The 21,896-nt window shown below is 37.0% G+C and overlaps 1 protein-coding gene across 1 annotated transcript in view; it reads left to right on the top strand.

The window, feature by feature from the left end:
* The window catches only part of LOC104617032 (ankyrin repeat and sterile alpha motif domain-containing protein 1B-like), a 232,815-nt gene that overhangs the window by 50,722 nt on the left and 160,197 nt on the right, over positions 1-21,896 (top strand). Inside the window, exon 9 of the mRNA XM_010282242.1 lies at positions 13,593-13,733. Coding sequence (XP_010280544.1) covers positions 13,593-13,733 — 141 coding nt within the window. The remainder of the gene's footprint in view (positions 1-13,592; positions 13,734-21,896) is intronic.

The following is a 21,896-nucleotide window of genomic DNA, read 5'->3' on the forward strand; positions in this document are numbered from 1 at the left end:
TTCTTTTCTATGTAAATCTTGCCATGCTACCAACCGCTTCATTTGCCCTGCTGTAGACTCTTTCATGTTAGCTAAATCTCTTTTACATAAGGATCCTGGATATGGGTGTAGCATTTTTTCCCTCTAAAGTAATTATAATATAAGCTTTTTCAGATCAAAGAGCTTGTTTGTATTTGTGGCTATAAATCTGTGTGTAAAATTGGGGTGCTCTGGAAAAGATTAGTACTATTTTATCTACTCAAGAATCCTGTTGGACAGCTATGTCTTATTAAATTAACCGCAGCAGATTTTTGCTTTTTTTTTTTTCACAAGGACCATTTTAGTTTAGAGACTGTTATATGTTGTAGTACTGAGCACATACGTAATTTGAAGACTAATCTCTGTTTCATTATACTTAGACGAATACCAAAGAAATCTACTAATCTCAACAGGATTAGCCAGGATCTGAGGACTCTATCAAAACTGATCTTGAGATCATCTTCCTAATATGAAGTATATTTGCTTTAATTAAATATCTTTTTTTGTGTGTGTTATTCAGTGCTTCAGAGAACCTTCTTTTTCATCCATATTTGTGCCTTTTTTTTTTTTTTAACACCCCTGAGCTGCCTTGTGCCATTGTGGACACTGTTGCCAGGCTTGTGTAGCAGAACACTTGTCTCTTCCATTTCTTCTATACCCTCAGTGTCCATCATCCTGTGAGTATGCAATAGCGTACAACACAATGTCCATTTTTAAGCTACGGTCTCCAACTTCATTTGGGATGTTCTGAGATAATTTCAGTCCCTTCTGAAGAACAGAAAGAGAACATACCATGAGACTTCCACCCAGACAGGTGGAATCTTCAACTGTCTCTTTGTCATATTATTACAAAACCAATCACCAGGAAGACTGATGACTTTTGCTATTACTAGGATATCAGTCAACCAGAGATGCATCCCTCAAGCCCTGACCTTCCCTAGAGGTCTGCCAATCTGTCATGGACTCCTGCCCTGCATTTCCCTCAGGTTTCTCCTCTCCTTAGAATTTTCTCCAGCGTTCCAGCCAGAATCAGGTTTTCAATTTCTCCCTCACAAGAGAACAAAAAATTATTTTCATCATGATCATCCTTGGCTATCTTAAAATTCGTTTTCTCCCTATTTGGTCAGAGGGTCAGAGTATCACCAGTGGGGGTGCTGATATTCCAAAGGCGGGATCCAGCTGCCCTAACGTTAAGTATCTCATGTCACTGTGAATGCGCAAGGTGCCTTTTACACGGGGCTAACACGGGCTCAATCATGCTTTCAGGAGCAAGGATTAAGGGTCAACAGCTACCCCGTGGTATCTAAAATGACACTGAATGTCTGCTTGGCAGCTGAATCCCACCATAAGCCCTGAAGTTAGGTGCATAAACATAGGCATCTAGCGCTGTTTTAGTCTGCAGCTGAGACATCTGCATGGGGCTGGCAGATGTGCCAAAGGGCTTGCAAGTCACGGTGTTCTGGAGCGGCGGCTAGAGGCTGGGTTGGGTGCCCAAAGATAGACACTGGACCTCAGTGTACAGGCAACTTAATCAAGACCCAAATGTCCCTCCAGTAGATTGACAGTGTTAACATTAAGGATTGAGAAATATCTGTGAAACTTTAGTAATCTATTTGATTTATCTCATTTGAGCAATAGAGTATGTAACAATGTATGAGATCTATAAGGAATATGAAGGACTTCTCTAACATTTAAGTATGATTAGATTTTAATTTCTGAAAACATTTTTGTTCTCTTGAAAATTAGTTTTGATAGTTTGAAAAAGCCTGAGTTTGAATATGTGGGAGATCTATTTTTCACAGTCATATGTAGATATTTACCCTAGGGGAAAGATAACTGAGTTAATAAGGAAAGAAGGAGAAAGAATGCTTTAAAATGTACTCTCTTCTATCCTGCAATCTTAAACAAGGAATACATCATTCTAGAACTTTTTAGCTTTTGATGTTCTGGTATGTTACAGAGGTAGGTATTTCTGTAATATTTCTAGAACTCTACCACTATTATCAGCAGGTACCAATGCAGGTTTGGTTGTGTTTTTTAATACATAGTGACCTTAGAATAAATGAGTGTTCTACCTAAACAACAGGATACAAACAGGAGAGGAAAAAAAATTATCTTAAATATCTTTTGTATATACCTAAAATCAACACTGATTTCATGTCTACTCTATTAGGATTAGAATAAAGTCATTAAGCTTAGAACTGGCAGTAAAGCCCGATGATCACCATCTGATAGGAAATGCATGAGAAGTGAGAACCATATGGGTATCTCAGCTGTTTTCCGTAGTGAGAGGAGCAGCATAGTTTTATCCCTATGGTGTACACAGAAGATGGAGCCTACTAATCTGTCAAAGCTATGTGAACCCCTACAGGATCCATTAAGGGGTGGAGAGAAGTATAAATGTATGGTTTCACTATATCATATTCTATGATTCTTTTGAAGTTGAGTAAGTAGGTATTCTCTTAGTTAAAGCAATCTCAGTTTCCCTTCTTTGCTTCTTCTTAGTAAGAGGCATACAGGTAATGCTAATGGTAAATATTTTGCTGTATTTCACAGGGCAAAATGACCACCCATGATAAGTTAGTACAAAAGAATGCTATCTTTAAAAATTGTTTAGTAGCTGAAATTGGAACACTGGCCAACTTGTTTGGACTATTTGCTTAATTTCATTTTTATTCTATCCTAATGGCAACAAACATATTTATTTTATAACTGATATATAAAAAATATTAAGTATTTTTGTCCTTAAATCTTGTAGTAGTTGACCACTCATGACATAGTTTCATTGCATTCTGTTGACAGATTTTTTTCAGTCCCTGTGAATAAGCTCAGCAAGCAGAAAATGAATAGCAGAAAAATATACTGGACCAGATTCTTATACCTCTATAAAATATAAGATCAGGAGTAATTCAGAGTTGAAGGGCAACTGCCTAATACTTACTATGCATTAGAAAGGTTTGCCATGGAATTAATACAGATCAAGTGTGCTATAAATGCACCCCTTAGCTTTTCTGTAACTTCACTGCAAACTGAAACCCTTGGCTGAGTTCAGTGGTATAAGTTTTTAAATTGAGATGAGAAGCAGAAACCAGAGTTACTTGACCATGCATACATCTGGTTTTACACCAGTTTCTTTACTTTTCCAGAGGGTTGTAAGAGTTGAATGGTTTACACCATTTTTGTTCTTTTTCCTTTCACTTGGCATCCGTCCTTCCTAAACTTATTATAAGTCTCTGTTTAGTGTCATGAGGGAAAGTCTCAGAAGAGGCTCTTCAATTTTATTTGCTTCAGTAGTTATTTGAGATTGAGCAGTTTCTATTAATACTACTGCTATTATTTCTGTTGATATTGGTGCTCTGCCCAATATCTCTGGAATATGAACTGTTCACAGCCTGCAAAGAAGCAGCCTCAGCTCTGCCTGTCAATCTTAGACAAAAATAATACTAAAATCTAAAAATGTTTTATCCCTATGCTGGTCCTTCTTTTAATTATTAAAAGTGGATTCCTTATGGGTATTGGAATATTTACTACCTTGCCCTTTTGTCTGCCCCAAATGGTGTTTCCTTTAAGGAATCTCAATAATTTTAAACAGATCACTTATTTAGCCATAGATACTTTACATGATATTAAACTATATTGATAGTGATATTATATTACACTATATTAGTGTTACACAGGAGATATAGATGAAGGCATCTTACTGACTGACTTGTTTATCTGTATTTTACAGGACTTTTAAGACACTATATGATGACTGGCTGAAGAAAGAATTTAAGTATTAGCTCTTCAGCTACGTAGGAGTATGTCTGGAAAACAACATAAAGGTGTGCTTGTATTGCGGTAGAGCTGTACATACTATGTTGAATCTAACGCAGGCAAAAAGAACAGTACAGATGAGCTAGCACAGGAAAAGCAACCACTGTCCTAAATCTTCTGGTAGTACTGGTTATTGAGATGACTACAGTGAAATGACTGGTTTAATTATATGAAAAAGGAAAAAAGGAGCAGCTTGCAGTGTGTGCGCTTCACACTGGCAGGTTTTCCGACCAGCCATAGCAAAACATTTGCCTTCCTAGTGAAGGTCACTTTGAATTCTACTTTCACCTGCCATGTAAATCAGGCTGCATTGGGAGCTGTTGTCCAGCTGATAGTATTCTGTATCTCTTACTGGGGGTGTATGATAATTTTTAATAATACCACTAGAAGAGTCTGAGCTCTTACGTGTTTTACTGAGATCAAAAGGTAGATGACTATTTGACTGATCTGTTTCAGGTAGTCCTTCAGCTTCTGTAACCTGTCAAGACATTTCAACTGATTGTCAACTATCCTACTGTATTGTATTTATATTATATTTAGCACTTAGGTGACAATATGGAAAACTACTAGTGATTTGTCACTGATGGATCTCTAGATAATCTAGTACAAATGTTCTTCGAGGCCTTTTTGATTATTCACTCAACTATCATTCATCTTCAGATGACTAACTTAGTGTTGTATGTATTTCCTCTTTAGATTGGCTTTGTTTATTCAGGTATGATTTTCTCTTGTGTCCTTCATTAAGCCAACAGCAACTTAATGGAATAATAATTGCATTTTCAGCAACACAATTCTACTGAGAACATGTATGCTAAAAAAACTGTGCACTGGAGGAGTAATAAAGTGGTGACTTCTGCCTACTCACTTACCACCTGATTTTCCCCCTACTTTTAATTCCTGTTCCTTCTGCTCTATTTCATGACAAATAATGTATTTTCTATAAGTTTCATCATTCTGCCACCCACTTATCCACCCTCTCTTTCACAACTTTAAAAAAAGAAAAATACATGTTTTACAGCTGATTAGCTTTGCAATTACATTGCACTCATTACATTGAGTTTTTCAAATGTTGTATGATAACATTCAGGTAGTATAGGGATGTTAAATACAGAGATGCTTCTGTAGTTATTCTCCAAGCAGTATTTTCATTCTGTGGCATTTAAAGACAAAAATGCTGGTCTTTACTTTGAATTATATTTTTTCCTTTACGCAAAGTTAAATACACTTAAGTTTTTATTTCTATTCAATATTTCTAAAAATACTAACACTCGATTTTGCTTTTCTGCAGGCTCCTATACCCTTCATTATCTGACTCTTCTTTTTCAACTGGTACATGAGTTTTTCACAGGGAGTCACATTTTGGAATGAGTCATGTGCATATTGATTCAGGGAGACACAAAAGCCTGTCATTAACATGAGAAATCCCATTAACTTTATTGGAAGTATTCATGTGCTTCAACTTCAAGACTCAAAAAAAAAGAAGTTTCCAAATTCCTGCATTTTTGCACAGCCTACGTTTGTGTATACCCTTCCTGCATACCACTTAGGTCAAAACTGCTATGCCTGTGGGATGGAAAGGCATCCCTAGAAATACAGTGTACTTGCAGTCTATATGGCTTGCTGGTTGAATTCTGTCTTGGGGCTTTATGCTTCAATGTGTTAAGTTCTTTTTCCTTGGTCAAGCAAAGTACTTGAGGTGCTTTGATATTAGGCATTCAAATATGATATTAAGTGGGCAGATAGTCTGATTTATGAGTATTAGGTACACGCTCAAAGTTAGACAAGTGCTTAAAACACAGGTTCACTTTATTTCACCTAATGTTATAGAGGTAGAAATTAATTTGGAAGGCAATTCAATCCTGTCCCCAATGCAGATATTGGATGGAGTAAATAAGTTGTGGAAGTGCTTATATTTCCATGTATTAAAGACAACTAGTTTAATCTATAGATTAAACAACCCAGAAACAAATTTTATCCATAGGTTAAAGAAATTGCTCATATTAAATGCTTTGCTTTGAAACAGTTCAAACTAGTTAAAAAGAATGCTGTTCTAAGTGCTTTTTTGAACCAGCACAGTGCATATTGCAGCTTCAAGCAGCTAATACTTCATCCTGTTAATTTTACACTGAAAAACAAATGCAGTATATGCTTCCCAAGGTACTTAAAAATTAAAATTCTATAGACTCCATGCATTACATCATTCTTAATGAATATCTTCTTATTATGGTTAATTTATTATTACTAAAAGCACTTAGTGTTCCATTCTCTGCAATTTTTCAATCTATTGAATCCATAAATTTCCTATCATTTGGAATTCTTCACCCACATGGCAAAATTAAACAGGACTTAGAAAAGAGTGACGATTCTTACTGAAATATATTGAGGTGTCTTTTGTTTTGCACTTAAGATACACACAAAATATCAGATCACTAAATATGAGTGTCATAGTAGTGGCTTTTATATATAGATGAAATACTCTTCATATGAACATTGCCACACTCAGTTCAACAACTTTAATGTTTAGTGAAAAACCAGTTAGCCAAGATCAACTTTTTTATTAATAAATGACAGTCCATTGATGGGCCATTTTTTCTTTTATGGTTAATTTTTTCAAATGAAAAAATTTCAAGTCTTGAAAAATACTAATTCCTCTATTGATGGAAGAAAAGGTATTTTTTTAGTTTATGCGTGGTATTCTTTGATAAATTAATAGCTGGTTAGTTTTTTAAATCCTAAAACTTTTGTCATGTCATACGTATGTATGCATCCTTTTATGACAGTTTAAAAAGATTCAGAAATTGTCTTAATTGTCATTATTTATGTTGCATGCAGGGATGAATTAAAAAATTTTAACATATGACCCTGCTTTAAATACACATTCAGATATACTAATTAATTTTATAATCTCATTTTTATGTAAAATTTTGACCTTATTCGGTGTGCATTGTATTTGCCATCTAGTTCTAGGGTGTATTTACTGCATACTACCAGGTCCTGCTCTAAAGACAGAATAACTAATTTCTGGGGTGCTCATCATGATAGGCGTCAAGAGCACTTGCCCACTGAGGGGCAGTAACTACACATTCATGTACTTCTCATCACATACGTGGATTAATCATGTTCGCCTACAGTTAATACATTTTACTGTTGTTGCATATAGTCAATTACCATGGCTCCGCTGACTTCAAGTTACAGGAATTTCTTCCCAGGTTCAGACATTAGTCTTCTTGAGTTCAAACCGTGTGACTGCTTCAGACAAGTGTTTTTTTTAAGTAACTCCAGTCAGAAAATACGATATATCACATGCAGTTTGGCTGATGTGCAGTGGTATAGAAGTCAAGATTCTCCCTGTCTGGGACTGCTGGAGCTTGGTTTTTCAGAATACTTAGTCTCACATACCACTGAAAATGGTCACAGAATATCTCATACCGATTCCTGAGGTAGCCCGGTACTTCTGCAAACTTCCCTTCACAATTTCAGTATAGCCAGGAAATAAGGAACACTAACTTAGTGACCATCTTGGAGTTGAAATGACATGCCCAGCATCCCACAGGGGTTATGGCAGAGACAGGTGCAGATTACACTTCTCCAACATGCATCTGCTTTAGGTAGAAGACCATCCTTGTTCTCCTGGTATTCCTTTGCTGAGTACAGGAGGTCCAGTCAGACTCTAACTAGACTCATAGTGAATGAAATGATGAAAAAAAGGTAAACTAGGAACATATTTCTGAAAGGATGGCTGCAGTCGTGCAGCGTAAGGTGAAAGGACAAGATAACAAGGATGGCAAATGGAAAAAGCAGGGAGAAGACTGCTTTGGGGGATGTGGGAAAGCTGTGCCCGGGCCACCAAAACGTTTCACTGCCGTTCGTCTGTAAGAGCATGTGTCTTGTAAATGAGGCTCCTCCTTGTCAGGATCCTTACCGAATCCCAGAAGGGTACATTTGGTTAATGCAGGGAGCCTGCTGCGGAGAAACAGTAACTGATGGTGTCACACTTCAGACCGAATGCTCTTTTCTCTTCTGCATCCATCAGGCATTTTCCCGGGAGAGCAGCCTGGGCAGCAGCAGGGGGAGCACTGGGGGCACGGGAACACCCGCCCGGCCCCGCGTCCCTGGCTGGGCTGCCACGGCTGCTGGGAACGGCGCCGGCAGAGCACAACCTGCTCAGCCTAATTTATAGTGGATACTCAGGAACAGGTTCCCTCCCTCTGAGTTCTTGGTGTAATGTAAAATTAGAATATTAGAAAATAGAACTGCATTTTTTTAACTTGTATTTCATAACATAATTACGTATCGTTTGGGTCAGGCAAAGGAGAGGTGGAGGCACACCTCTGTGCTCCAGCAGTTAGGACCGTATGAAATATTTGCATGGTCCTATGTCTGACAAATTATTTCCTCAGAAGAAACCTCCTACTGCCTTCATTGTTCCAGACCGAGTGGTAGCATTTAGCTTATCAAATGTCTGGTTGCTTTCTACCTTCCATAAGCAGAAGGAGGTTGCCTTCCAGATTTTGTCTTTGCTGCTCCATTTCAAAAAATTTATTTTCTTAATATGTGATATGCTGCAAGATAAATGGACAGTTAACATTAGTGTCCAGAACGATGATGCAACAGCAAACTGTAAAGGTCCTATTATTTTACATCTTCAGCAATTTTGCTGGTGCTATCTTGCTCTAGCGGATACTGTCTGAAAGGGTATTTACAATACTTCTGCAAATGGATGGTAATTATGAAAAAACAGATATACAAGAAGTAAAGAAAGATTTTGATGTTTCGTTTTAGATTTCACTGGACTACTACAGGAAAATCTCCTCTGTACCCTGAAATGGAGTTAAATCACATTTTGCCTAGCAATGGCTGCTTACAAATGTCAAGGCAGAAAGCAGACCACTTTTCAGTAAAAACTGAGGAAAAAGAGGGAATAAAAGGAAATATGAGGGTTTCGAATGACTTACTATATTCATAGAGAAAACAGTAGAAAGAACAAAAACCTTGCCTATATAACGTCATAGGGTAGTCAGGAAATCATTGACATCTGTAAAAAGGAAGGCCAAAACTTTATGTATATTTTATACATGCTGTAAAGCTTCTTGAGCTGTGAACTTGGTAGCTTTAAGTAACTGTTAAGATTATAGGTGTTCTTTTTTTCTTTTCCTGTTGACTTTTAAGAGTGGAACAGTCTTTCTCTGCTTTTTTTGTCCGTATTCGTCATTCCCTCTGTTGCTAAATATTGCCTTGGTCTCTTAGATCAGGAGAGAGATGTCAAGTTATTATGATAGCCAATCTGATGTACATACATACTCTGGGAGAACAAATAGCCTGTTTATAAAATAAAGTACCCTTCAGTCTAAAGTATCCTACTGGGCAAATTTTGCCTTTTATGTAAAGGCAGACATGAAGAGGAAGACTTCCACGCCTAAATTTTCGAAGATATTATCTAAATGCTCATTAGGTATGAAAAACAGAGGTGATCTGTCAGGCCTAGTACAGTCTGAGGAAAACTTGCCTCTAATTGTAATGGTCCAATGTCCTTATGCTAGGTCTTACTAGCTCCTTACTGCTAAATCTTTACTTTCTCTTTTTTCATACATAGCAAAATTATATTGTTAGCCTCTAACTGCTATAAGCAATTTTTAATACTTAATTCAGTGTTCCAGTAAAAACCAGAACTTTTATTAAATCTTTTATTCTATATAAACGTCAAGTGGTTTCTCTACCAATTTTTCCTTTTTACATATTATATCTAATACCTTTTAAGTTTTTCTGTCTGTTTTGTTTGAGGATATATGATGCTTATACTCATGTCTCTTCTAGCTTAGGCAGAGTTGGCCTTTTTGAAGCTTAGTCTTACAGTTTATATTGACTTCACCATTTTGTCATGTTAAATTCAATTAATTGAGCAATTATGATCCAGGTGGCATTTTCTAACAACATTTACTTTTTCTTTTTTGAGTCAAAACAGGCATGAATAAAAGGTTCTCAGTTGTGTCTGTTTTTCTTTAGGTGACAGAAATATCTTCCTCCGTCTTTTTTTTTTTTTTTTCTTCTTCTGAGAAGTGGTCATAAATAACTTCAGTTTCACTAAAACTCTCCCAACAGGGCTATTTCAAGGCTTCCCAGCAGCACACACAGAATTAGATTTTCATGTCCAAAGGATCTCTAAGGAGGCAAAATTAAATTACATAACAGAAAAGAAAAATGAGGGAGTTCTGGGAAAGGGATGAAGGCTGGGAGAGAATAGCAGGAAACCGGGTGGTGTGTGTTGGGAGTTTTATGGGCTTGTGTGACAGCCTGAAGTCCGTGGATTGATTGTAGATCTTCCTGTATGTCACCTGTCTCCTCCAGGTGCATCCCTCTCCCCAGGGTATGCAAACCCAGTCTACCCCATTTGTGGGACTTCTGGCTCCCCTTTCTCTCATGCAGCTATTAATTCCTTCCCTCCTCTTTGGAAATGCAGCTCTCTTAACATTTACTTTTTCTTTTTTGAGTCAAAACAGGCATGAATAAAAGGTTCTCAGTTGTGTCTGTTTTTCTTTAGGTGGCATAAATATCTTCCCCCGTCTTTTTTTTTTTTTTTTCTTCTTCTGAGAAGTGGTCATAAATAACTTCAGTTTCACTAAAACTCTCCCAACAGGGCTATTTCAAGGCTTCCCAGCAGCACACACAGAATTAGATTTTCATGTCCAAAGGATCTCTAAGGAGGCAAAATTAAATTACATAACAGAAAAGAAAAATGAGGGAGTTCTGGGAAAGGGATGAAGGCTGGGAGAGAATAGCAGGAAACCGGGTGGTGTGTGTTGGGAGTTTTATGGGCTTGTGTGACAGCCTGAAGTCCGTGGATTGATTGTAGATCTTCCTGTATGTCACCTGTCTCCTCCAGGTGCATCCCTCTCCCCAGGGTATGCAAACCCAGTCTACCCCATTTGTGGGACTTCTGGCTCCCCTTTCTCTCATGCAGCTATTAATTCCTTCCCTCCTCTTTGGAAATGCAGCTCTCTTTACCTGCAGCAACTCCCACTTATCCCTCTGCACCTGTTTTCTGGGAAGAACAGGGCTTCTGGCAGCGGGGCTGGGTGAGAAAGGTGATAGCAATAACTGTTTCTTGACCGTTCACATACATTTCTCCTAATGCCTCCTTTTTAGTGTTTGATCAGTGGCAGAAATCTGTGCAAGAAGACAGAAATCAGTCATTCAGTATAAAAAGAGCTAACCCTACTCTGCAGTAATCTGTAAATTAGCCTGTTTCGTGCTATTCATACCTGGATTGTCTAGTTGCATATGAGTCGTAGTCAATTTATTCCAATAGGGTGTCTAATGAACTCTGACATTGGTCCTTTCTCAAATGATCAGGAGATCTGACTATATAATATTTCCCATTTCTTGTCATTTGTATTGACATTAATTTAAATTCCTGTGATCCCCACCCTATTGTAGGCTTTTTATATAAAATACATCTCATGGAAATAATACAACTCTCTTTCATAACGCTTGTGTATTTTTCTATTTTTCAGTAATATTTTGGTATGATTTTTTTCTACTCTGTTCCTGTAATGGCTAAATACTCATATGTTCTCCCTTGACTGATTCAAATGTATTGATTTCATTATTCATCTTCCTTTAGTTGCATTTAAAAATCCTCTTTGATATTATGTGTGTGTATTTTTTACCTTTACAAGATGCATTGACATTGTTCTGTGACTCTTGTCTTAATTCACTTACATTGGCTTGTAAGGTCACAGCCTCCCTGTGTTGCCTGCTTTCCTGTACCAAGCACTGCTGCAGTTCTTTGCTTTTTGCTCCAGGGGGCAAGAAGCACTTTATTCTCTGGTACAACAATTCTGAGATTTAAAATATAAACGTAGGGCAACCACCATGGAAGATGGCATCATAAATAGAAGGGAAAGACCTGTAGTCTGCTTCCTTTGTCTATGCAAATGCATAGCAATAATAGTCTTTCACGACCCACACTCTGCAGAGTTAACCCAATCCTTTTAATAATCTGTGGAAGAATATTGGTTGCTATGGCAACATGTTCTGTGGTACCACTTGACTGTCAAAATAACCTCATGAAATACCATGCTAAGAATGTTTTAGAAACTGACTTCTAAAATAAAAAGTAAATAAATCCACCTAACTTTAGAAGATACAGCGAGATTAATGAAGTCTGCCACAAGGGAACAACCATTTTCCAACCGAGGGGAATCAGACTAGTGCAGATGGATATATTGTGTTTCTCATCTTTGGTGAGTGAGCTGAAATGGAATTTAGAAATATTATTTTCTGCTTAAATTAATGGTTTACCAACCACATCTGTGTATAAGAAGTTAGCACAAGAATCAAAGGTTAAATGATCCTCAGATGTTATACAATCTGAGTTGATGCCTGTCTGTTTGGTGCCTTTGCTTACAGTTTCCATCAGCTTGTGTTCATCTTCAGACCTGCTGCTGCTTCTCCACTTCTTTTCCCCCTTACTTTTCCTTCACCTCTGCATTCCCCTTCTTGCAGCAGACTCCATGCGTTTCTTTATTCTATTGGCTAAAATAAACTGCAGTTAAGTGTTTTGTGGTTTTTTTTTTTTTCAATTTTATATGAGCCTTATAGCAGTGCTTTAGAGCTAATGTTACCACCAGATTAATAGATGGGGTCAGCCATTTGTCTCCAGCAGCATTATGCTGGTCAAGCAAAAATTCAGACACTTCTGACAGATTGTTTAGACAAACAAGTGTTCCTAAAGACAGCATTTAGCATCTGGATATCAGGTAGGGTGCACAAACAATCGTCAAGCAGACTAGAACAGCTACTGCATATTCCAATTTAAATATGGACAAAAAATTAAGATGTGAGTAAAATTTACACTTTTTTTTGTTGTCCTTTTTTTTTTTTAACATGAGATCTTAAAAACAATTCGCTACTGACTTAACTTTCCTCCTCCTCCTCCTGAAACCAATAAAAGTTGCCATTGCAATTCAATCCATTGGGGTGGACTACCCTGCATAGCAAAATAACATACAAAAATAGGAACTCTCCACTCTTCCTGTTTCTGGCTGTCATAGAAGATTAGGATACTGGTTTAAGCAAAAATCAGCATTATTCCCTTATGACTGAGACCAATATGGAAGCCTTCTAGCTGATGAAACAAAATAAGACAGGTCATTTTAAAATAAAATTTTTACCTACAAAATAAGCTAGCACATTTATTATTGGTAAATATAAAATAAAAATTGAAACCTCTTATTTGTATTGAACTGATCTATTTTTTTGCAAAACCTTTGGACTGATCCAGGCAAACGTAATACAGTTGTATTTTTCTTTTCTGAATTCCACAGATGACTGTTGAAGCAAGATCCCCTTAGCTTATATTATTTCCTTCTTGGAGATAGTGTTGTTATTTTTTTCAATTATAGTTTTTATTCTCTGTAGAATATCCTAAACTTAATGATGTTAAAGCAAATTTTAAAGTAAAATAATTAGAATTTGCCAATTAATTGATAATAAAGAAAATAAATACATATTTTAATGTATAGTATTATGCTCACTCATATTTGCAAGTATAATTGCAGCTAGATCAATATGCGCCTTCCTTAGAGTGTGATTTTCACACACCAGATTAACAGTTGAGTAGTTACATTGTATTAAAATAGCAGTTTATCTTTTGGAATTTATCAATGGGAATCTTTTAAGTTCTTTTCATTGAGTAAAATGGTTCTTTACAATATATCACTGTGTTTAATTTGAAAGCACTGTTTCTTTATGCACAGAGGCCTTCTTCAACATGTTTATCACCAAGAGAGGAAGATGATGATGATGCAGGTGAAAATACTTGTGGTCCTTCAGGTTTATGGGAGGCATTGACACCTTGCAATGGATGCAGGAACCTCGGTTTTCCCATGCTTGCACAGGTATATCTTTACCTTTTCATCATAAAACTTATTAACTATAGAAGAGCTGCTTAATCTCTTTTCTGCCTTACCTCTTACAGTCATTTCTAGTCTTGCCTGATTTCCTTCAAAATTGTTAGCACCAGTCTTCATTTTAACACCAAAATCTGGTTTTAAAGTTAAATGTTGAGGTTCGGTCATCCTGCTGTAATACTCATCCAGATGAGTTTAATATTGCGACTGTTTGATGTTTATTACCCCTATTTTAGACAGATAGTTTTTGTGTTGCATAGCTTTCTCTTCTGATTCCATCTGGAAGAAATTTTGAAGTCACGTATTTTCCTTTGGGATAAGTACTCCATTTTGGACCAGCTTCTAATTAATATAATGACATCTCAGCTACTTTCTTTATAGAATTAATAGAGGACATCATGCATAAGTCAACTGGTGTAAGACTATAGCCTAAGACTTCCCTTTGAAGATTATGTAACTTAAAAAAAAGTCCCCAAACATTTTCAAAAGCTCATGATAATACAGAGGAGAATAAATAAAAAAGGGTAATATACTTGGGTCTAAGTCCCAACAATTCTCAGAGCAGACAAGTCTGCAGTATCCACCAAGGCATGCCAACAGCTGTGTCCTGAACAAGTGATATTGTATTGCTACAGAACAGGATGATGCTTATTGCTGCTTCTGGGTCTCCCTTGTTCTCTCCCCCCACTATAGTTTAGTACTCTCATTTCTGTAACATTTTTCCTGCACTCTTCTTCTAGCATTGAATGGAGGCCTGCCAAATTTCTGTTTAGAAATGTCTGCTTTTCCAGTTGCATCCTTACTTGGCACTGCATTTAAATAGCTTTGTCAGATTCTCGTGTACCAGATTGGAATTACATATCCTGTCTCATCACACTTTATACACTGTTGCTTTCATACCGTGACTGTACGTTTTATTCCCTTTAGTCTCATGGGACTTGCACCTGTTTGAAGTCAATGCTAAAGCTTCCACCGCAGTCAATGGAAACAGGATATGGCAACTAATGTGCCTGAATAACAATGAGCACTGCCCTATCTTTTTATAAGGAGCTTTTATATTCGTTTCTCCTTTCAGTAGCTGTTTTCTACCTCATACTATCTATCATTTTAGACATTTGGTAAGGTGCAGAGCTGCTGGAATTATCCTGATTTACAACAGGAGTGCCGTAGTTACTAATTCCTCATTTTTTAAAAACTTGTTTCAAAAAATATTTCTTAAGTGGAACATTTCTTATTTAAATATGTATCACCTATGGTTTAGTTATTGTTAAACTTTCCCATGATGAACATATATGCCATTTTGGAGTGATTTTCTAATTTAAAAAAGTTGTTGTTTTCCTTGTTTCTTTTTAATGTAAGGTATTTGTAAAGTGTGTTATAAAATTGAGGAATGCATTTGAAAAATAGAATAAAGTTAGCTTGGTTGGTTGGTATAACTTTCTTTTTTATAAAGAAAGATTCATGTCAAGAACAATGTAAATTTTAAGATAGTGACTCCTGAATTAGTTTTATTCATTGTACTTAAATTTTAAACTCAACCTTACAATATGTCATCTTTATTGCTCTGAGAACTAATAAGATTTTTAATTATGGGTACAAAAGAATATATTTATTCTATGTTCATTCATGAAATGACAGATTGTCTTTCTAGGTTGTTTCTCTCCATAAAAATTGAAGGCAGAGATAGTTTTGGTTTTCTATTGTTTTTCTTTTTATGGAAGAAAGAAAAGAAATTAAATAGTGAAAAATCTCCAAATTACAAACCAGTGAATTCAGTTTATAAAGTGTTGCCATCACTGTATGCAATCTTTCAAGTTGTTGGCTAATCTGTTGAATTTTTCACATTTACTGCAGGATGCAGCAAAGGACATCTTGTTCTAAGGGATCGCGAACACAAATTATTTATTTCTAGATTAAGATCAATAACTTGAATTGGTCTAACAAATTATTATATAATCTGCAACAGCATGTTTTAGGTAAAAGTACAAAAATGTGTTTCTGATATTCATGTCAGTCCACTAACATATCAGAAAACGCAGACTTCATCACAAAGAAACAATGAGATAAGGGTGTTTGACATCATGTCTTAAAATCCATACTCTACTAAAGATCCCAAAATAGGGAGAAGGGTCTATCAATTACTATTGAACACAAATGACAAGTTCATTTCTCCAGTTGTCTTGTAGCTAAAAATAGATTTTACAGTTATATAAATACACTGTGTTTACACATCAAAGGAGAACAACCATAAAGATTGATTCTCTGTTTATGTCCTGGGTTTATGTATTGGGATTGATTCTGGGTTATATAAACTATATACAGTTTATATACACAGTCAGAGGTACAATGGTAAAATGAAAGTGAATTTTAGGTGTGATTATGACAGTGTCCGTCTGTAACCTAATGATCTAACAGTTTTAAATATGCCAAAGAAAAGGGCAGTTATCTCCTTGACGAAGTTGATTTCTTTATTGCAGTTATGGAAAAAGGCTTGGCTGGAGGTACTTCTGACACGCAGTGACATTTCCGGCTGTAATGTGCTGGGAAGTCATTTTAGAAAGGGCTGTTACAGAAAGTTCTGTGTAAATTGTTCTGCAGATACCATTTAAATCCTAACATAGCAGTAATACAGGTGTTCTCAGAATAAGCAGCTCCCTGTTAGAGTCTCACAATTGGTGAAGTCCTGGAAGAGCTTGATGGAAAATCTTCGTGTCTTGTAAAAATTTCAGGGTTTTTAGAAAATGCCCAATTCTACATCAGAATGGAGCTAACAAACAACCAGCTTCATCCACCTGCAAAATACAAAAAAGCCAGAGAGCAAGGATACCCAGCTGGATTTTGGGAGATCAAAATTTAAATGCCTCTTCTTATTTTAGCAGAGAATGAAATCTATTTGTAGGTTATGATTTATGGTTAATGTGAGGCTATTGCTTTTTTCTGGAGTTAATCTTTCTTTTGGGGCAGAAATTCCATCCTTGGTAAAATTGATGCACATTTTTGTGAAAAATGTTGACTTCCACAAATGTGTATTTAATATCTGAAGAAACATTTCTTAGGGAATTCCAGATTCTGTATTTTCTGGCTGTCAGTCAGTACAAAAAAAACCCATTTTTTTTTCCACCTGTATAACTGAATAACAGTTCTACAGATTCCAGAATTTCTAATAATCTTAAATATCAGCGCAGTAAAAAAAGTTTTGAAAACTTTCAAAGACACAAAACCCCAAAAGTGCTTCTACAGCACTCTCAAATTCTAGCATTGCAGGCTTCATTGGAAACAGTTTACTCTGTAATGACTTGTCTGTTAAACTGAGAGAAAGCTTTTATAAATTGTATGCTAGTACTAGACTCTCTTCGACGATCTCCAGTTGTAAAATCTTCCTACAGTAACTACCAAGATTTTTAATGCTTTAATGGTTGCAGAAAAATACGTTACTAATGAATATTCTTCCTGTCCAAGAGCTAGAATAAAAGAATATGGTATTTCATATATAGTTTTCTCTCAGGGTAGCCACAAAAATAGAAGTTATGTGACAAAGTATAACATTTAGCTGGAGAGACCTCACCATGCTGTAGGTCAGTACTGGAAAGAAAACTGAGATATGATCCTTAAAAAATATTTTTGAGCAATGCCTGGTAACGGTAAAAAAAGCTGGAAGCATTGTAGTGTCATTATTACTGACCATCTTAAATGAAGAAGCTTTAGTCAAGAGACTTGTAATTCAGCTTAATATAGAATAGGAAAGTTTAGAGGTAGAAATAGCATAATCAGCTTAATATGCACATGGGTAGTTACAGTTATTAGGATGCCCAAAGAAACACAAGCTGTCAGGACAAAGTTCTGCAGATAATTGGCTTGACACTACAGCTTTGTTTTTGACTACAGAGTTATGGTCATCTTTGGGTGCTGCTTTTTCATTTGGTCAAATTTTAACTTTTTTCAGCATAGTAAAAAGTTTGAAAATAACCCCATCAGAAAAGCCTATAATCTAGTAGTAGATAAGGTCTGTGGATGTGGATCTCTCAAACAGAAAAAAACCTGAAACTTGTCGTATCTCCTGTGAGTACTCCAATTTCTGTATTATTTTGTGCAAGACAGGCACTTCTACTAGCCTAGATTAAAAATAAAAATAAAACAACCACCCAAAACATAGCTAGCTCTTCCCATTGTATTCTGGAAGAAGCCCCATCTAGTAGGGGTGTGATGCATTTTCTACGGACAGGAAGATCACGAATTCCCAGGGAAGGCAGCATGGTTCTACCTACATAGTGTATTTCTATCTAGATAGTTCACAAAGGTTCAAGAGCGTTTTGGTCTACCTTGTTTTAATGCAAACTAACATTGAGACAAAGTCATTAAGAGAACTTTGAGACATACTGAGATAAAAAAGCTGTTCCCAAACTGCCCTAGCACAAGCAAAGCCTGTGTTTTCTTGTATGTGTTTAGATAAGCCACACCAAGTTCTGCCCCTTGATAGAGTAACATTCAGTGCATACTGGTCAAAAGACAAGCTGGAATGAAAACTACAGAGTTTCACGTTTGCTGCTTTATTCAAGGCAAAAAATTTTAATATGTGGATATTGTCAGGGTGCCCTGAGGGCTGACGACTCCCTGGGGGCGAGGGCATTAGGAGCCACAGGAGCTGCCTGGCGTGGCAGGGCAGGTCCTCACCAGCTAGGGCTTGTCCCAGTGCCCCGTGAGGGAGCAGGGCAGGCTGGGGACAGGCAGCTGGGGGCAGTCGGGGGCAGCCCTGAGCACAGCACAACAGGGAAGTTCATGATGCTGAGGCAGGTCCAATGTCAAGCCAGAAAGTCAGTCCATGTGTTGGGGCTGGGATCAGGCCCGGTGAGGCTAATCAGGAACCAAGAGCAGATCACCAGGATGTCCATGGTGAGGCAGGTCTGCGGTGAAGCTGGGAAGCTGGTCTGCAAGTCAGGGTCCAGAACATTGGGGTCCTCGGGCAGGCATGGGCACAGATGTGGCAGTTAGAGATGGGTACTCCTGCAGCTTGTCTCAGGCAGGAACTGAGGGCCCAGGGCTGAGCTTGGGGCTTGGGGCTGCTTGGGCCCATGGGCACGAGTGTGTGTAGGGGCCCCAGGTGAGGCTCTTCAGGGACAGTAAGAGCATTGCTGCATTCAGCACTGTGACAGATATTGATAAAAGCAATAAAATACATGAACTGGAAGCTGAACTGAAATGTGGTTGTTACTTTACCTGTTATTGCAGAAAAGAAGAGTAAGGCCAAGAAGGAACACTTACTGATGTACTAGATTGCTTTGCATGCACTTCATATTCAAGTTCTCCATATATGTATGTGAACATACTCATCTGCATTTACAACTGCATGTCTTGGCTGGCATTTGTATAGACAGAGTATTCCACTACAGCATCCTTTCCTGAAGACTCCCAGTGCTGCATGCTGCAAGAGGAGATAGGATTTGTAAAAACCTATGTTCTTGTGTCTTATAATGGCCTAGCTACACAGTACCAAAGTGCAGGGACAATACTGGTAACATCAGGGCCTGAACTATGAAGAGAGCTGGGCGTATTAGTCTACTCCTGGCTCTCACTCCTGCCTTATGGAGAAGACAGAACTCTTCTCGTACAGAGAACTCTTACAATCTCATTATATTTAAATGTGAAATAGGTATTAATCGGCTCAGATCTGGAGGTGAAGGTACTGGAATACTTCAGCCATTTTTCCCATGAAGTCTTCTTATGGCAGAAACGTCAAAGGTTGAGCAAGGGATAGTCCTCTCTCTCCTAGTTTGCCTGAACATATGTTTTGGTAAAGTAGTAGGAAGCAATTTGAGAAAAGACCAGGTTGGCAAGGGCATTTGTTTGCTTTATCAATTGGTTACGGGGCACAAGGTAAGGAAGGGGTAAGGAATATGGTAAGTAAGCGTAGAGCACCCTGTGTGCCAGTAACAGAATTGTTTCTTGGTCTTAATCATCTATTCTGTAGTGTAGGTTAATTTACGATTCAGCTCCTAATATAGTTATTTTAAAAAGTTTATCAGTACCCAGATACATACATACTCACATTTGCTTTGGAATAAAGCAGCATACTCCGAATGTATGATTTCATTCCATTTTCTTTATCATGGATAGTATGCTTTGAACATTTCTCTGCTAAGGGGCAAACAGGGCCTGATGTACAGAGATAAATACAGGGCTGCCTGCAATGTCAGAGAGATGGGTGGTGCAGTGTCCTGTGTGATCATAGCAATATTATCAGTTCAAAGCAAGCAGTCTGCACACCTTAATCTTGACAGCCATGCCAGCATATTTTCCTAATTGTGATATAAAGTAATTGTGAGAGAAGGTAGATTTAGTTATGTCTCATTTAGGAATCTACTGGATCAGCTTGACTATACTGTCTCTTGAATTGTGTTGTATATATAACTAAAAAATCCTGACAGTTATTCCCTATGTTTGACATAGGGAATATGTCAAACCAGGAACACCACATTTGTCTAACTATTACAAAATGAAAACAATGTAAAAAGAACAGTGCAGTTACTATGGAAAAACTGAAATTCGATTTAACAGCCATAAGTATAAATCTTCATGTTGCCAGTCGCCAGGAAGCATGGCTATTTACAAAAATGTAAACAGATACGTAAAGTTTACTTAAATACTTAAAGCAGCACTATGTTTCTAGCTTAGTGTCAGATTTTCATCATTTTAGAAGCAATGAACTTCTGGGAGACCTTCACATTTACTTTTAAGACTGATCTATATTCTGCTTCTACAACTCTAGGATTCCTAGAGGTATGAACTCTAGCAACTTTGTCACAGGTTCTCCTGTGGAAGAGAAATTTCCCAAAATAATGTCTTTTAGACAGAGGGAAGAGAAAGTGGACTCCTGGCTACATTTTTAGGAGAGAAACTGTATATAATACTGTTTCTTTACCAGTATAGGCTGTGATAGGAATATTTAGAGTTTGCAGTTTGATGCATCAGTTAATAATGTTACTTATTTCATGTCCAACTTCTAGAAGATCATCATGTCTGTCTGTACTTATTTTTACATGATTTTAAAAAGAAGTTTTTAATGTTTACAGTTGCAAAGACTGTTCTGGATACATGATAGACGAATGACAAAATTAAGTAAGGAGGTAACTCAGTTTTCACACAGAGATCAAGTCTATTCCTAAAAAATCTTTATACTGATACTCTCTGGAGAGAGACAGCATGACTCTATGTTGTCTCTTTCTGGAGAATTTCAATATTTGGAAACTTATTGGACATTATTTATTTTCATTTTAACACATTCTTCCTGTTTGAACTCCTTCTATTTTCAGTTGCCTCTAAAAATTTTCTTAGATTTTAAGCTCAGTGAGAGTGTTATAGTAATTTTTTGAACTGCTGAAGTGCAGAGGAGGGATTATAAAAGAGGGAGAATTTCTTCTTTGCTCTTTAATAAAAACAGAGAAAAACAAAGAGCATATTTTTAACTGAACACTATTGGCTAAAGTATTTTAACAGCTTGGACCCAAGAAATGGTATCATCCTTCACTTCACTAAAAACTTTACCTCTCAGTGCATTCAGTGGAAGTACATTTCAAATTCGACCAATAAAGAAACAGATTTGACTAATATTACTTGGTGTTGAAGTTCACCAAAATTAGAAATAGAAAGCCTTGTGGCATTATCTAATTTATGTGTTACAGGGGAAGAAACCTGTTATCTTTTTTAGTGAGGTACTAATTTGATAGGTGATATAGACATGGTAGAGACAGAATTATTTTCCAGGGAGGACCACCATTAGACAGGAAAACTTCGGCACACAGTATACCTGGAACATCAATAGCTGGCGTAAGATTGTTATATTACCTACAGTATTTTCCTACAGTTGCTAAACTTCAGTGAAACTTTTTTTTTTTTTCTCTTCTTAATTCAGTGGATTAAATGATGAGTTTACGTAAATGAGGTTGACATGGAGAGCTATATTACCCATAAGAAAATATTTCTGTTAAACTTTTGATTTTGCAGTGTTGTCTCTTCTGCAGTAAGCGGACATTTTATTGGTAATTTCAGGAACACACCGCCCACACACTGAAGCAGCTACTGAAAAGTGCAATATGTATTCTGCCTAGAAAGAATCAGCAGGTGATGATTATACCCTGCTTAACAGTGCAGGGCACT

This window comes from Phaethon lepturus, unplaced genomic scaffold, assembly GCF_000687285.1.
Source record: "Phaethon lepturus isolate BGI_N335 unplaced genomic scaffold, ASM68728v1 scaffold1722, whole genome shotgun sequence".
In the NCBI taxonomy this organism is placed as follows: domain Eukaryota; kingdom Metazoa; phylum Chordata; class Aves; order Phaethontiformes; family Phaethontidae; genus Phaethon; species Phaethon lepturus.